Source organism: Polyodon spathula, chromosome 24 (assembly GCF_017654505.1).
Source record: "Polyodon spathula isolate WHYD16114869_AA chromosome 24, ASM1765450v1, whole genome shotgun sequence".
Classification (NCBI taxonomy): Eukaryota; Metazoa; Chordata; class Actinopteri; order Acipenseriformes; family Polyodontidae; genus Polyodon; species Polyodon spathula.
Window position 1 is genome coordinate 14,118,673 of NC_054557.1, and position 17,057 is coordinate 14,135,729.

The 17,057-nt window shown below is 41.5% G+C and overlaps 2 protein-coding genes across 5 annotated transcripts; one reads left to right on the forward strand and one right to left on the reverse strand.

Annotated features, from left to right (window-relative positions):
• Positions 1-2,935: 2,935 nt before the first annotated feature.
• Positions 2,936-13,406, forward strand: LOC121299139 (cartilage intermediate layer protein 1-like). Of its 3 annotated transcripts, none has more exons than XM_041226705.1 (9): positions 2,936-3,026; positions 5,021-5,205; positions 6,066-6,161; positions 6,646-6,918; positions 7,438-7,629; positions 8,593-8,910; positions 9,046-9,154; positions 9,803-9,960; positions 10,301-13,406. In XM_041226705.1, the coding sequence occupies exons 2-9, from the start codon at positions 5,136-5,138 to the stop codon at positions 12,664-12,666; spliced, it is 3,582 nt and encodes a 1,193-aa protein (XP_041082639.1). In that variant the 5' UTR covers positions 2,936-3,026; positions 5,021-5,135; the 3' UTR covers positions 12,667-13,406. The 3 variants fall into 3 exon arrangements, with proteins under 3 accessions (XP_041082639.1, XP_041082640.1, XP_041082641.1); XM_041226706.1 differs by having other exon boundaries at positions 6,649-6,918; XM_041226707.1 differs by lacking the exon at positions 7,438-7,629 and having other exon boundaries at positions 2,937-3,026.
• A 545-nt stretch (positions 13,407-13,951) lies between these two features.
• Positions 13,952-16,710, reverse strand: LOC121299141 (39S ribosomal protein L46, mitochondrial-like). 2 transcript variants are annotated; one of them, XM_041226709.1, is made up of 4 exons: positions 16,227-16,710; positions 15,512-15,704; positions 14,722-14,895; positions 13,952-14,568 (listed from the first exon to the last, which is right to left on the reverse strand). In XM_041226709.1, the coding sequence occupies exons 1-4, from the start codon at positions 16,485-16,487 to the stop codon at positions 14,321-14,323; spliced, it is 876 nt and encodes a 291-aa protein (XP_041082643.1). In that variant the 5' UTR covers positions 16,488-16,710; the 3' UTR covers positions 13,952-14,320. The 2 variants fall into 2 exon arrangements, with proteins under 2 accessions (XP_041082643.1, XP_041082642.1); XM_041226708.1 differs by having other exon boundaries at positions 15,482-15,704; positions 16,227-16,709.
• Positions 16,711-17,057: the final 347 nt, after the last annotated feature.

Sequence of the window (17,057 nt, forward strand, 5' to 3'; positions counted from 1 at the left end):
AAGCCTGTTAAACAGTTGTGTCCTGAACGCCATCCAATGAAGCAAGCTTTATGGCACATGGATTGATCGCATTGTCGATTAGTTGTGGTTAGTGGTGACTTGCCACCTGTTTGGTTGTTTTTTTCTAAATTCAAATGGCCTGATCCCTGGCAGCTGGCATTACTTCATCAAGCATGGAAGGGTCTTTAGTCATAAGTGAGTCACTTTTTTTATTTTCTTAAAATTTTTATTGATTTTCAAAACCAATCAAATAATATGTCACATGAGTCATGAAAGGCAAACTTAAGGTTCTCTAGAAAGAAATAAAGAAAGAAAAAAGAAAGAGTGAGATGCTCAGTAGTACATTAATGAGGGTTATGTAGCTTATGAGGTTTACAGATGTGATGGAAGATTAAGTTGATTGACATGTGCTAGGAAGGGTTGTCAGGTCTTCAGTGTAAATGTAATCTTGTCCAGTTGAAGGAAATACATAAATATCCCTGACTCAGTGAACATATGAAGGTGAGTCAGCCTGCTTCCAACCAAAGAAAATCAACTGTCTGGCCAATAGGGTTGCGAAGTCAGACTGTAATTTAGACAGAGATATAACACTAGGTACCACACTGAAAAGCCCAATAAGTGAATCATTCTGAATGATCCGATCTGGGCTAACTGTAATTAACAGTAACAAACGGGTGTGGCGTTGCCCTCTCCAAACTCTTGTAAAGAAGTCTATGCATGCTGAGTACCCTATCTTACAGATATTACTGTCTGACAGAGACTGTTGATTGATAGGCTGTTCAATGTCACACACAGCAGGAAATGACACCAAATGAGTTTGACAGTTGTAGTAAATAATAGGAAGCCTTTTCCTTCATGCATTAGGAGAATGATATTATTTTACTAGTGAGACTTCATTTAGTAGAATTAATCACACTGTAATTTCATATACATTTATATAGACTAGACCGCAGTTAAAAATGTAACAATGTTATCTTAACAGTCACATCTGTCATAACAATTTAAGCAATGCCACCTGAAATAGCATTACTAATTGGCCTCAGGAAAGCCTTGCTTGAGTTAATATACATGAAACATGTTGTCAGTTTCATCAACAGGTCTAAAAGGATGAATAGTCTGGGTCATTTTTGAATCGTGTGTGAAAACCATCAATCGAGCAGAAAAGCTTACCACATAACCATTTGTCTGAGCCCAGCAGCCAAGACAATCCCAGCTTGGGATATGATTTGTTCCAGATGGATGCTGAGTGGATGGGGTGATGACTGGCATCAGCGTTGTTTCTAGGTCTGCACTGAGTGACAGCATTCTCCAATCCAATGACAGCGTGGCATTCTCTGGAAGCTCACGCCAATTCATAATAATGCATTGTTGAAGGGGTGCTCTTTAATACCATGCTGTTTGCATTTCTGCCATGTTTTACCTTCTTTATGTGGCACACAGCCTACTGCATTCATGGATCTGTGGTCCAGCATCTGTCCTTAATCTTGTTAGCACAACTTCCATTCCTTTAACACTGGTAAGGCAGAATGTGATCTGGCTTTATATTATCTGGTCCAGTTAGATGTGTTTTTAGCAGGATGCCAGCATGATATTGAAGGATAGTATCAACTAGAGCTCAGTGTGGCTGATGGTCTACCATCTTTTGATATGGTTCCTAGACCTTTGGCGTCTAAACCATAAATAAAAAGGTATGTGTTTTTGGAGTTAGATCTCTGAAGAGAATAAACAGCATAGAAAATTGTACCTCAAGTCTTCCCCATAAATCAATAACTTTGTAAAAATATATTTTCATCCATCACTCGAGATCACTAAACAATAAAAGCTGTGTTTCTCCCCTGTCTGTGGGCCCTCATATTTCCACAGTCTGTCAAATGAATGATTTGGAACAGGATTGCCCAAATCCAGTACTGAGGGCCTGCTAGGGCCCTTCCCCTTCATCAAAGACAATCAAATACAATTGAAAGAGGTGGAACGAGTTTTTTAGTTTAAGGATGGCAATATGTACAGCTATGTGTGCTGCTGTTTATCATTATATATAGACATCACCGAATGTTCAGAGAAGCTCATAGTATACATATCTTTACAGCTTCATTTTTTCCCTAAATAAATACATTTGTAAATAAACAGCTGTACAGACTGGTAGAGGGTGGAGTATCAGAAGTGTGCTTGAGGTGCAGCTGGTCATTATGTTCAGAGAGTTAACTGGAGAGTCTCAGTACTCACGTATTGCCTGCCGCACTGACGCTGGCTAGATCTCTTCATTTATAGTATTCTCTCTGGTCATCCGTATGTCTATTGTCATACATAAGCACACTGCTATTCCTGTCTTGCTTACTGCAGTAGTTTAGTTTCTGAATGTACTCAGACTTTCAAACAATATTGTGTATGTTCACATAGGACCTGGGAAAAATATAAATGCACTATACTATCAGTCCATAATATAATATAATAACATAATATAAACCTACATGAATGTATATGCATTGGCATACAAGGTCCCTCACAATAATAGGCTTATGCTTTGGTAATATATACCCTCTGGTTATATATCCCTATAGAACACCAGCCAAGTTGCTATGAAACAGAGTCATTTGCTACAGCAATTAAACTGCATTTGAACCAAGGATTTAGGTTCTCAGTTTAATTTAGACAGACTGGGGTTATTACCTAAAAAAAAAAAAAAAGCAGGGGATTATGTTTATATAGTTTTCAAAACAAATAATAAAACGTGACCTTGTTCTAACTGAGCAAATTAGCAATATGTTCAGTAAGTACAGGATTCAGGGCAGGCTTTTTTTTTTCTGGCAGTGTGCTTGAAAGAACAAGAAGCAGCTGAGCGGTGTTTAACCCACTGTATGCACCTTGTTACAGAGCGGATTCAGACGGCAGCTTCCTCAGACTCTGGTTTGGTTTCCTCTGTGTGGCTGACAGCAGTCACAGGAGCTACGCGCTCCTCTATAAAAAGAGCCAGCGACATCAGAGCACAGAGCACTCCATTTCAATTCACTGGCAAGCAGGCAGCCGGGGTAAGCTACAGCTCAGCTTTGTGAACAAAAACAGCAGCTTGTTATTAATATTGATGTGATGACAGGTGCATGTGTGTTCAAGGGTGAGCCATCTTATTCAATGTTATATATATATATATATATATATATATATATATATATATATATATATATATACACACACACACACACACACACACACACACACACACACACACACACACACACACACACACACGCACGCACACACACACACGCATGGTAATTTTTGCAATAGTTGTTATTAATTAGATATTTTAGTCTAAAAGTTTCATGTGCTTTTCAGTAACTGTGTGTATAATTGTACCATGTTAAGCTTAGAAGGGGAGATAACTTTAGTTGTTTAGAGTTAGTTCTGTACAACTTTATTATTTTATTATTTTTTACACAAAAAAGTAATGCTAACTTAGAACTCGAGCAGATCATTAGAAAATATTTTAAATTCAGAAAAGAAACATTTCAGTGTGAAAGGAATGCTGTGTAAAAGCTTTGGCCAATGCATTAAGATCTTTAAATTCCCTTGACATGTGAAAATGTTTTTTCCAGCTGTGTTATATGAGAGGTGGTCTTTCTGCTGTCTCTGCTGATTTCTAATGCAGTTTGCATTATTTTGTGTTCCAGTTCCCTTACGTGCAGAATTACCTTCATCTTGATATTAAAACAGCCCGATGTTTAACACTTCTGGCTTTGTTTTCAAAGGGAAGATGGCTAAGGCTTCCGAGCTGTTTAAAAATTCTAATAAGACACTTATAGCATGCCTGACCTTGTCAGTCAAAGATATAATCAACAGCGCTAAGAATGGAATACTGTCCATTCATCTTATTTGCAAACATCCTGTTTATTTTTCAGTTTCGTTGAGTCCTGTGTCTCTTTTTTAAGTTGAGAGATGATATGTGATGCCTTTGGGTGGGCAGGGGAACTTATAAGTCTCAGCTGAGAGAATGTGAACAATTTTTTAGTTTTAATTTAGACTTAGACTTGGTCATCTCTCCTTTCAAAACTGGTAAACACTTGTCGCCATTTGTTTTCTGTGCACGAGGCAACACTTACAGGATGATGTAAAATAGCATGTACTGGAAATCGTGTTTGCAGAGCTGTGAATTCAGTGAATGTCTTTGATTAACGGAAACATTTATTTTTATGAATATTTTCCACTAACTGGAAGCCCACTTATGATAAAACTCATAGAAAACTGAGACAGGTTGACCAGTGCTTCTGCTAGTCTGTGCACTTGACATTTGTTTTATGGTTGAGCTTGTTTTATGATTGAGAATCTATGGGTGTTGCTGAAGTTATGGATGTAGAAATTTAAACAGGCGTGATTTTACTGATCAATATGGATTGGCTGTTTGATCATGTGTTGGTCTCCCTGCCCTGCTGCTAATTGATGACACAGCCAGTGAACTCAACAATGTGCCAGTTTTCTAAAACTCTGCTGCCATACCCTATACCCCATGCCCCGTTCCTGGGATTGAAATAATTCAGACTGAAAGAAACAGAGAATCAATCAGAATCTAAAACAAGTCAAGACTCCAGGATCCCTAATTATGAAGATCTCTGGAACTTTAATTTTCCAAACCACAGAAACAACATAGAAACAGTATTAGAAAGATAATTGTATGCATGATCATGTAGGTACTGTACTGTACGCCCAGTGTCTACAGAATCTCCCTGTACAGTTTTGGAAGTACGGCTATCTTTGGTAGCTTGCTCTGTGTGTCATAACGTTAGCCTGTTGGTTTTGGCTATGGGCCGTGCTATTCTGATAACAATGTGAGGGGCATTAATGACTTGCCATTGTTAATGAGTACTAATTCTCAATAGCTTTATACGAATAAAATTCTAAATTAATTCAAGATGTAAAAACTGCTACCCTAAATTACGAGCTGTTTTGTTTATAATAATGTTGCTATACTGTGAGAGTTGTGCCCAGACAGCTGGAGAACTCAACTATAATATGTGGGTTTGTTTCACAGGCCATTACTGCTGGAGACACATCAGCGGGACTATAATTAGCGAAGGACCTTGCGCTGTTTCAGTGACCTTCCTACAGGGGGCCAACTGAGCCAATTATAGGACTAGCCCAGGAAGATGAGTGCTGTGAGGGGGAGGATCCTTCTCCTCCTGCTCCTTGGAGTGACAACATGTGCTGCAGCTCAAGGTTAGTGTGCTCTACCTGTCTGTATAGACCACACACATCTAATGGCTTGGGGGCCTGAACATTGGAGATCCCGGTAACACTTTACATTAAGTGTCTGTAGTTACTGTGTATTTACATATTAAATTCATGTGTACTTACACCTAATTACAATTTTATTATGCATACTTACCATGTCCTTAACATGTACATTTTATGTGTGTTATTTGTAAGTACACAATTGTATCAGAAAAGGGTTCGGGCGAGGTTTAGAGTTAGGGTTAGGGTTAGGGTTAGGTTTATATCATGCAAAACAAATGACACAGGGATGTTTTGAAATCTTTTTCCAGTGTGTAACCAAACTGGCCTTTCAAAATCCTGAGCAGAGGAGCTTAAAACCCTTCTGTTTCATGTAACTCCTTTAAGAACAAATCTTCCAGAATACTTTGTTTAGGGGTTGATTTGTCACGTATGTTTGAGTTCATTGTTAGTCACATCAAGGAACTATCTTCCTTTCCGCATGAGAAAGAAGCTGTACATTGTTTTATTGGGCATACAATGGTTGGTCTATCCAAGCAATGCTAAAGGCTGCAGTTAGTCATTAAATATAGGAAAGAAAGTGAGGCAGGGAATGGCTTTGGGAAGCTCTGCATGATTCTGTCTCGTGAGCCACTGTTCATGTCACTCATCTGTTTAAATATTTAAAAATATCACTTTATTCAGCTATATCACAGCTAAAGGACAATCCCAATTACTTTTCAGTAAAAGGATAAAAAAAGTATTTATAGCTCTTGTTTAGGCTTTTTAACTCTGCTGCTGATGTCTTATATTGTACACCTATTGTACACAATAATACCGTGCTTGGGTAATATTTCTCCTTCAAGGTACCCAGAACAGAGGGTCCTTTCTGAATAAAGCAATGGGACGGGTGCACACTGGAAAGCAGAGCTCCAGCTCTTTTGTCAAGTCCAGCACAAGTGGTAAGGCACACCCTTTTCATCACCGCATTGCTTACTCAATGATACACATTCAGATATTGCCCTTAGGTACCAGTACAGAACTGTATGGAAAGCTATGATAGGATAAGACAGCGAGAAATCTCACTTTGAAACAGACAATAACGATTTGGAGTAAATATTTTGACAGCCAAGCCCAGTTTTTTACCCAACACTGCAGCAGAAACAGCAATAAAATCTGTGTCGCTCCAAACAGACACTGAAATGTTTCCATCATTGTACGACGATGGAATCTCATAATCGCTCCTTCTCTGGTTTTAAAGATCATATCAGGGAATTGCTTAGAACCTCCTGCCAATGCTTCAAAAAGACAGAAGCAATGGGAGTGTTCTAATACATGTGCACTCTACTGTAAATAAATAAATAAATAAATGCAATTGTTTTTAAAAACAAAATACTGAATGGCAGTGTCTGTTGTTAAGCATCATAACACTGCTCTGTGCTGCTGCAGATCCTTGGGAGTGGAGCACTTGGTTCAACGTGGATCACCCAGGAGGCAGTGGGGATTATGAGCGGCTGGATGCCATCAGGTTTTACTACAGAGAGCGAGTGTGTGAAAGACCCAAGGCAATTGAAGCTCGGACCACAGAATGGATTGCAGCAGAAAACACCGGCGAGGTGGTCCACTCACACCCAGAGGTGGGGTTCTGGTGTCTGAATGAGGAGCAACCAGGAGGGAGAAACTGCTCAAACTACTCAGTGAGGTTCTTCTGTCCTGCAGGTTGGTGCATTCAGAAAGAAAAAAAGAAAGTCAAATCCCTTTTAAGCAATAGCACCAGACACAGAAGGATTTAACAGAGATGAAGCACAATTATAATTCATTAATCAAAATGATCTTTAAAAAAAAAAAACAGTCCTTATCGAAACACTCCTTAAATACAATGAAGTTAAGGAATGCACATTTTATTTCTGCTGAAAGTAGTTTCTTAAAAGTTATTTTTTATTATTTGTTGTCATTGAAATGTATAGGGATAGTGCTTCCAGCTTTTGCGATAAGGTTTCATGTTTTAGCCAATCATCCAACAAGTATTTTATTTTTTTTTTTTAAATAAGGCCAGTGACATATAATTGGGAACATTTATATTAATTCATATAATTTTAAACTATTTCCTTGTTTAAGAAATCAAAACTAAACACTGTGGTCTTGTAGCTGGTGTTGCTCCCGTGTATAGGGGTTTCTTCATTAGCAAATTACGATGTTGTAGAAAAGTGAGACACAGAAGTAGCTCTTTTCTCACAGGGAAGACCTGGAACACAGCGAGAAGGGCCTGGGCCCCCTGGTCAGGCTGGCGCGAGTGCCCAGCAAGCTGTGGCCAGCAGGCGGTGCAGGTGCGCACTAGAACCTGCAGTACACAAAGTCAGCAGCAGGGAGAGGAGCAGTGCCACGGGCGCACTGTGGAAGGCAGACTGTGCAAGGGACCTCCTTGTAAAGGTAGATGCCACCAGTGTTGGAGCGACACCTTACTCTGTTGCTATCCTTGCTGATAACTTCCGTTACATGCACTTTCAGTGTGCCCCTTCCTCTCTGTCTCTCTTCTCATCTGTTCAAAGTCATTATGTGCTCCATCCTCCTCCACATCTCCTCTCCAGTCTGCTCGACCTCCATTATCAAGCGCCCTTGTGTGTTCCTGTATCCTTGCGGAGGGGTGTGCTTCACAAACGTAACATTCATACGTGAAATACTGATGGTTTATCAAGGTTTTCCAGCACTCCACTTATATACAAATGTCAGTCGTATTATCTATTTAAAAATATGCTGTAGTTTGTACCAACTGCTGAATAAGTAGTATTGTAAAATTCTGTGCTTTTTAGGGATCGTGAAAAACGAGCAACTTATATTGTGGTGCATTTTATACAGCGATGCATCTTGAAGTATGTGTGTATATATGTATGTATGTGTGTGTGTGTGTGTGTGTGTGTGTGTGTGTGTATATATATATATAGTTTTATCCCTATTTATTCGGTTTGAGTTCTTCTTCTTTTTCTTTATTTGCTATAATTTTAAACTGTTCTTTTCTCTTGCTGTTTTTATTGTTTATATTGTTTTTATTGTACTTCTGAATGTTCTGTTCTTTTTGTTAAAAGCGCCTTGGGATGGCTCACCAAAAATTTGATTTGATAGGTTGTTGTACGAGAAAACAGATGCAAACAAAATACAAAGAGATACATGTTTTTGAAATTACAACAGGAGTTGCTGCGGCTGATACACTGTATTTTACGGTATTTGTTAAAGGCACTTCACATCAAAAATGGGCATGTGACCAGTTAACAAACCTATATCCGCAATCTCTGCCAATTCATTATGTGTTCAGTCGAATGCTGAGGTCCACAGATGTGCTTCCTTATATCTCTAGCAGTGTGTGTTGATTAATTCCCCTCATTTCTTCTGCTCCAGCTTGCAGCCTGAGGTGCACGGAGGGCCGTGTGAACGCGGAGTGCGATGCCTGCATGTGCGAGCATCACCTGCTGCTGGGCTCGGTGCAGCTGGAGGGGGGGCAGCCGGCGGCCGGAGCCGCGGTTTACAGGCAGGGCAGGACCCTCAAGCTCATCACCATGTCTGACGACAACGGCAAGTTCAGAATCCCCGGGTTGTGCCCAGACGGAAACTCCACCTTGAAAATCAAAATGGACAGATACGCCACGGCAACCGTCACCGTTCCCAAATCTACCAAACAAAGAACCTCGGTTATTGACGTCAGGTTCAAAAGGGCAGGTGTGTGAATTACATAGTGCGGTCTGAATTATAAGAGATGAAATTAAACACATCACATTATTTTTTTATTGTCTTTCATTATATATACAATTTGAATTGTGCCGTTGAACTGATCCATTCCACTGTGCCACGCAGAGAAGCCGTATGTACTGATGAACCCAGAGGGCAAAGCAAGACGAGAGGGACAGACTGCTTCCTTCTGCTGCAAGATTGTGGGGCAGCCAGCCCCAGACAATTATCAATGGTAAGGAAAACAAAAGGAGATAACCTATAGATATAGCCACTATACCTATAGAAAAATATCAACAGACCATGTAAAACATTTTAATAGTGCCCTCCCTAATGTTTTACATGCACCAAGGGGACTCGGGCGGACAGAGATGTTGGTTCAGAATCTTGGCACAACACAAGACTCTGTTGAAACAGCGTAAACGGTGAAGGCTTTTATATATGCTGCTCTTAAATATCGAAATGCACATTAGACATTTAAAAGTTGCTCCATCATTCCACAATAAAGAGAGAACCTGACTGTGGGAAAAGATTTTAACAGTGCCTTCTTCAAGACAAAAAATGATACGCGCTTTGACTGTTGACTACTTGCTTTCAAAAAAATATAAACCATCAATCCATGTTGCAGATATTGCTTTCCTGCAGGTCGCTTTTGGCAAGAATTGTAGAAATGTGTGTGTGTGTGTGTGTGTGTGTATTGCCCTTCCCAGAAACCACCTGTTCCTCATTAATCTCAAACAGGCTTTAGCTTTGCATCATCATACTGAACTTGGCACCCATTGTTTGACATGGTTTCCAAGCTTGGTTTGAACAGTGGATGCTTCTATGCTATTGGGTTTGTAATTCTGAATAACGCTTTCCACGTCTTCATATCTCTTTTCAGGTACCACAACGGCACCCTTCTCAACAGTAACCTGTACAAATACGACAGCACTCTGGTGTTAAGGAACCTGCAAATGAGCCAGTCAGGAGAGTATTACTGTAAGGCAAGCAATGATGCTGGCGCCATCAAATCCCAACCTGCCACACTTACTGTAATCGGTACGCACAATACCAACAGTCAGACTGTTAGAAAGATCTTTCTAAAGAAACACTATTTTAGCTAATGACATGTGCTGTCAAATGATTGCAGCTTCACCTGTAATATTCTTTAGTTAAAAGGCTAATTCATACTAATGGGTTCCACAAGAATACATTAGTATTCTCTCAGTTTAACAGAAATGTCTCCACAAATTTGGCAGGTAAATCGTTATGGTGTCAAATGCAGGGTTTCGAATCTAAATTGTTATAATAAAAAGAAAATTTATGTTATAAATTAAAGTAAGAATTTGTTCTTCTGTTAAAGATTGAACCAGTTTTTTCCTGTTTTCTCATTCAATAGCTTACAATGAACCTTCATGCAACCCAGTGCCTGAAAGCCATCTCATCAGACTACCTCGCGACTGTTTCCAAAACCCCACAAACTCTTTCTACTACGACGTGGGGAAATGTCCCACAGCAACGTGTGCAGGACAACTAGATAATGGCATAAGGTGCAAAGACTCTGTATCTTACTGCTGCGGAGTTGAAAAGCTGGAAGAGAGACAGATCACTTGCAAAGGATACACTCTGCCAATGATGGTGGTTTCCAAATGTGGCTGTCAAAAGTGCGTTGAAACAAAAATCATCGTCCGTGGGCGTGCCATTGCTGCAGACAATGGTGAACCTTTGCGTTTTGGACATATTTTTATGGGAAAGGTTAGAATCAGTAGGACTGGATATAAAGGAACTTTTTCAATCCAGGTACCAGTAGACACAGAAAGGCTGGTACTGACATTTGTTGACCACCTACAAAAGTTTGTGAACACCACAAAAGTTCTGCCATTCAACAAAAAGGGGGGTTCTGTGTTTCACGAAGTGAAACTTCTAAGGAAGAAAGAACCAGTAACGTTGGTTTCTACTCAGACTAATTTGGTCTCTCTGGGAGAAATTGAAGGGGAAGACCCTATTGCTGAGCTTGAAATCCCTCCCAACGCTTTCTACAGAGAGAATGGGGAGGTTTACATCGGTAAAGTGCAAGCCAGCATAACGTTCCTGGATCCCAGAAACATTTCAACTGCTACAGCAGCCCAGAGCGACCTCAACTTTGTCAACGATGAAGGTGATATTTTCCCGTTGCGGACCTACGGCATGTTTTCAGTGGACTTCAGAGATGAAACATCCACCGAGTCCCTCAGTGCTGGGGAAGTGAAGGTCCTCCTTGATTCTGCACAAGTGAAAATGCCAGAGCACCTGAATGAGATGAAGCTGTGGTCCCTCAACCCTGAAACTGGGCTCTGGGAGGAAGAAGGACAATTCCACTTCGCAAAGACCAAACGAGGCAAGAGAGAAGAAAGAACCTTCCTGATCGGGAACATGGAAATTCGGGAAAGACGTCTCTTTAATCTAGATGTTCCTGAGAGCAGAAGGTGTCATGTGAAAGTAAGAGCCTTCCGGAGTGAGAGGTTTATGCCAAGTGAACAGGTCGAAGGGGTTGTGATAACTCTGATTAACATGGAGCCCATGGCAGGTTTCGCCTCAAACCCGAGGTCGTGGGGGCGGTTTGATAGCGTCATTACTGGTTCTAATGGAGCCTGTTTACCTGCTTTTTGTGACGAACAAAGGCATGATGCTTACTCAGCCTACGTAATGGCCAACCTAGGGGGAGAGGAGCTTGAAGCAGTTGCATCATCCCCAAAATACAACCCCAATGCTATTGGAGTCCCACAGCCTTACTTAAACAAGCTCAACTACAAGAGAACTGACCACGATGACCCCAAGGTTAAGAAAACAGCCTTTAATATCAACGTTGCAAAGCCAAGCGTAAACGCTGCTGAAGAAAGTAACGGCCCCATTTATTCATACGAAAACCTCAAAGAATGTGAGGAGGCTCCTTTTACTAGCGGTCACTTCCGCTTTTACAGGGTTGAAGGGGATAGATATGACTACAACACAGTCCCCTTCAACGAGGACGATCCCATGAGCTGGACTGCAGACTACCTCAGCTGGTGGCCCAAGCCGCTGGAATACAGAGCATGCTACATAAAAGTAAAAATTAATGGTCCGCAAGAAATAATGGTGCGATCCAAAAACATGGGTGGAACCCACCCCTTGAATGCTGGCAAGCTGTATGGCATTCGGGATGTGCGCAGTACCCGGGACATGGAGCAGCCCAGTGTGTCTGCAGTCTGCCTGGAGTTCAAGTGCAGTGGCATGCTGTATGACCAAGATCGCGTTGATCGCACGCTCGTCAAGATCCTGCCCCAGGGATCCTGTCGAAGAGAGCTCGTTAACAGCATGCTTCAGGAATATCTGGTGAATCACCTGCCCCTCGCCATTAATAACGACACAAACGAGTTCACCATGCTGGCTCCTCTAGACCCCCTGGGACACAACTACGGCATCTACACAGTGACTGATCAAGACCCCAGGACCGCTAAGGAGATTGCGCTGAGCCGATGCTTCGATGGGACCTCGGATGGCTCGTCCAGAGTCATGAAGAGCCATGTGGGAATGGCACTGACGTTCAACTGTGGAGGGAGGGAGGTGACTCGCCACAGCGTGTTCCAGTCTCTGCAGAACTCTCCTGGTCAGTCACTGGCCAGCTCCATGAGGGAAGGGAGGACCAGCAGGAGACAGAGAGGCAGCTCTTCTCAGTGGGCTCAGAGACGCAACACACGCAATCCTGCAAGCACTCTCAGAAGAACTCGAATGACCAGCAGAGAGTAAGAGAAGAATTCTACAGGAAAACAAGATGCAACAGCAAAGCCAAAAGAACAAACAGCAAATGCAGCACGACACAAAATAGAGCCAGAGGAACTGATTTAAATAGCCCAAAATAAATACAACTATTTCTACTCCTATTCCAAAGTATCTTCTGAAATCTTCCGATCTAGCTCAATCCCAATCCATTACTAATAATACAAATTAAAACAAACACCTTATCCACCTATAAAAAAGCATTGAAACATTGCCACTACAGTAGCTAGTTGTGAACTGATAAATTAGACATGGGATGATTTTAATGGTTCGAAACAGAAACTCCATCTTCTCACTATACTGAGAAAACACTGCCGGCATTCAAAACCAGCGCACGTTTAAAAGCTGTCCTCCTTCAACACATACTGCATCCTGCCAATTAGCACGAGGCAGAATCGCTTCTGGTTAGGCGCTCATTTCAGCACCACGTTCATGAAGAATTGTTCAATCACAACACTGTGATAAATGGGAACTGTACTTGAATATGTAAATAGGGACTTATTTATTTCATAAACAGCTTGAAGTAATGTGTACATACAGCATATACTCTATACACTATTCTTAGGTTATCCTATACATGAATGGTACAAATGTATGTTTGGAATTACACTAGACACTGTTTAAATATTTACTCGGTGTGCAATCAGTTTTAGGTTGAACTCGTCTATTTTTAAATGTGTGCCAAACTTTATAATAAAAGCAAACTCCAATTTCTGTCCTTTGTGTCTAATTCATTAAGAGCTATACATTTAAACAATACCATTTGTGTGCATGTGTTGCCATTCTGTGGTAAACGCTGGTATTGCAACAAACCTGGGACTGAAAATGACATGAAACTACAACCAGAACTGGCTTCACTATCCCGGCTGCTTTACCATAGGCAGAGTAGCGCTAATCGGGGTGTGTGACCCAGGGATGTAAACAGGGCTCTGATCGTGAAGTCTTTATAGGTTCACAGTCACCTAGAATTGGAGTGCTTCTTTACGTTTCAGGTAAGGTGGAGATTCTCAGTGTTGTAGGGATTTTTTTTGTGTTTTGTTTTTTTGTGTTTTTTTTTCAGCTGTTCAGTCCATGACAGCTTCAGCTAATCTGCCATTCTGTCTTTGTAAAACAAGAGACACTGGGTTCATTTCCAGAAACAAATCAGAACATAATAGGAGAGCGTTTTGACAAAAGCCTGCGTGAATATTTGTGCTTTTAGGGAAAACTGAAGAACAAATAAATAAACAGACATTAGAAATTTTGAAAAATCTTGTTTGGAAACATTGATCATTTTATTTAATAAGATTATTTTAGCATTTCTAAATGCAAACCCTATAGAGTGTTTCACAGTTACAGATTACATGTAAAATACTGTATAGAGTTTGTAATTATTCGTATTGTGACAACAGAACAAAATGAAAAGGGGGCTCTGACAGAGAAACATAAAAAGTTTCCTTGAATTACACAAGAAAAGGATAGGAGCAGGGCAAACATCTGCAAAAAGGAGGGGGTTTTGTCTTTGATTGAGAAACAGAATCTGGAGACATCCTGCACTGTCTATACCATCTCTCCTTTCTGAAGAATTACCACCCTCCAGTTCACCCAGTGCTGGTCATGTACTGTCATCAAGCTGGACTTTTCATCACAGGTCCACCATGAAGCGGCTCACCTGTTCCAGGTACCGTGGGTTCAGATAGTCCTGCAGTTCCGTCTTGCTTACCCACACATGGCCCCCCTTTTTGTTTGGGGCGAGGTCGCCGCTATCCAGAAGGGCTTTGAAGAAAAACACCTTGGCTCCGACACAGCTTTCCGTCCGGACATCCTTTGGGAATTTGTACTTGTAAACTCCACAGGGAGCATTTCCCAGGAATGTGGCTTTGATGCTGTTACCTTAAAAAAGAAAGAAAGAAAAGAATTTGATGAATTAGATGTATGGAAACCGTGTTAGAGATTTGAGAATGCAGCATTGAGCACTGGTTCTGAAGGTGTAGAGGTGACAGTGCTGGAGAGAGCTGTGAAAGGAACGGCATGGAGAATCAGTACCTGTGAGAGTGGTAAGGGCACGCTCTGCAGTCTCTCTCAGGGTCTCTCCATTCTCCCACTGCACCTGTGGGAGCAGCCACACATCCCCGCTGCCAATCTTCTCCTTCACCAGCAACACCAGGCTATCCGCAAGACAGCGCTCCAGACAGGTCCGATCTGCCTTCTTGTCTGCTTCTGAAACACATTGCAGTTTTATCACCAATAATCACTGAAGCAGAATGCACTTAAAATTCTGGTGATATTGTCAGCAAACCCTAAAATGTATATTTAATCAGGAGACTTGAGATGAGGGACACAAAGCCATTTTTTCAGGAACAGTGGTTTGAAATCTGGTTCCAGGAGACCTAAATAGTTTGAGGCAACTTTGTTGTATCAAACCCCGAGTCTCTTCTGGTGTGCCGTGCAGTAGCCTGAAACCTGATCTCCTAAAACCAAGTTCTAAGCCACAAAGTGACTGTGTTCCCTTAGCATTAGGGTCATATTCAGAAACTGACTCTAGGCGTTCAAAATGGCTTTATTAATTTTTTTTTTAATCTGATCTCAGATTAGTGTCAACAGCATAGATGCACTCGTGCATAAAATGAGCACATCTGCTTAAGCTATTGCCAAGCGCGCAGGAACTAGAGACTCAGATGCTAGACCTGCGTATATCCGCTTAGAGTAGGCTGCTAGAGCACAACCTGTACTGTATAAAATCAATTGGGCCAGAATCTGGCCAGAATTTCTCATTTCAGAGCAGGACCTGCCACTTCTTAGTTACCAGAGTTGAGAAGTTGTTTTTGAATGGAACCTGTGACGCGTGGGGCTGGTTTGAACTGTCGCAGTTTCTGGTCCCAGGTGTCCTCGAGATCCTGCGCGGTCACAATGTCCTGGCCAGAATCTTCATCCGAGTCGTAATCCTCCTCTTGCTTCCGGCTGACCCTCTCTGCATCCTCCAGCAGACGCAGCTCGTGGTCGGCCAGCAGGCTCCTCTCCAGCTCAGTCTACAGAGAGGGAAACGTGGGCTCATAGTTAATTAACCCTGCTTCACATTACTGCAGTGTTGGGGTTGCAGTGAATCTCAAGACATGACTTAACTGTTTCAGTCAACCTACAGTGACAACACACTACAAAGGTTAACCCTTTGCTGTCCGGTGTCCAATATACTCGACATTGAGAATATAGGCATTCTGGGCAGTAAAGGGATAAAAAAAAACAACACACACCCTACAGCCAGGAAGAGTCCGCTGTGCAGTGAACTTGGGAAGCTCAAAACATAAGAATTGTCATCACAGCTATGTTTTACTTGTTATGCAATTCCTAGCGCGTCCCGTTACACCTACTTTCAAGCTATCACTGTTTGGGTCACATACTATGAGGATTATTCTGCAAGGGAGCTTAATCAGTACATATGAAATTCCCTATGATAGACACCCTTCAGCTCACCAACACTTTGGCAGAAACATTATTTCGCATAACCTAATTTAAACGTCTTGTATCTCGATAACTACTTCAGATTCTCACACCTGTTGCAGCAGCTCGGCAAAGTCCTTCTCTATCGGGCTCCGGTCTCGGGAGATGACAGCGGGTCTCTGCACAAAAACCGCTCCAAGCAGCCTCCACGGAGAGCGGCTTTCTAGCACTGCTTCCTCTGGCTTTTGAATCGCCGGCACCCGGAGCCCGACTGACAGCTGCCTGCAGCCGCTGCGGGTGACCCCAGAACGCGGAATCTGCGTTACAATCCCCCGCAGAGGACGAAGCAGCGCCCTACTTACGGGCACAGCCATCTTGATTTCATGGCCCCTTTCCCGGCGTAAGCAACTGGCAAATAGCAGCAGGGAAGTGGAAAAGTCAAAATCTCAAGAGGGGGAACTGCTACAATTGTATTAAACATACTCTCAAATAACGGCGAACTGTTTCTAACGTAGAAAGTCAAAACCGTCCAGAATTAGGCAGTGTTCCGTATTACATTAAACTGGAATCATATTTGTTCGCTAGATTATATTGTTACAAACATATATGTATCAGCGACCCCTAAAAGAAATCTGTTGTGATGGGCAGTTCATTTTTAAGTGCACGGATGGAGGGTTCCTATATATAATATATATATTATTTAAAGGTGGGATTTTTTGTAAATTATTATTTTACAAAATAATTATTATTTTAAACTGTAAAATAAATACTAATATTTGTGTATTTTTGATTTTTTAAATTAATTTTAATATTAAGAGCCAAGTTGTCCATATAGTTGCACAACCAACCCCCCTATGCCAAACAAGTGGAACTGTCCACACTCCCTTGACAAGCTAACTGTACTAGATTATTCCATTGACATAAATAGCGCAGGAATTAAACAA

Excerpts from the sequence above, each read along its gene's own strand:
- LOC121299139 (XM_041226705.1), top strand. The coding sequence starts at position 5,136 with ATGAGTGCTGTGAGGGGGAGGATCCTTCTCCTCCTGCTCCTTGGAGTG. Across the intron at positions 7,630-8,592 it reads CAAGGGACCTCCTTGTAAAG|CTTGCAGCCTGAGGTGCACG; the intron begins GTAGATGCCACC and ends CTTCTGCTCCAG. Across the intron at positions 9,155-9,802 it reads GCCCCAGACAATTATCAATG|GTACCACAACGGCACCCTTC; the intron begins GTAAGGAAAACA and ends ATCTCTTTTCAG.
- LOC121299141 (XM_041226708.1), bottom strand. The coding sequence starts at position 16,487 with ATGGCTGTGCCCGTAAGTAGGGCGCTGCTTCGTCCTCTGCGGGGGATT. Across the intron at positions 15,705-16,226 it reads TTGCCGAGCTGCTGCAACAG|ACTGAGCTGGAGAGGAGCCT; the intron begins GTGTGAGAATCT and ends CCCTCTCTGTAG. Across the intron at positions 14,896-15,481 it reads AAAACAACTTCTCAACTCTG|AAGCAGACAAGAAGGCAGAT; the intron begins GTAACTAAGAAG and ends AATGTGTTTCAG.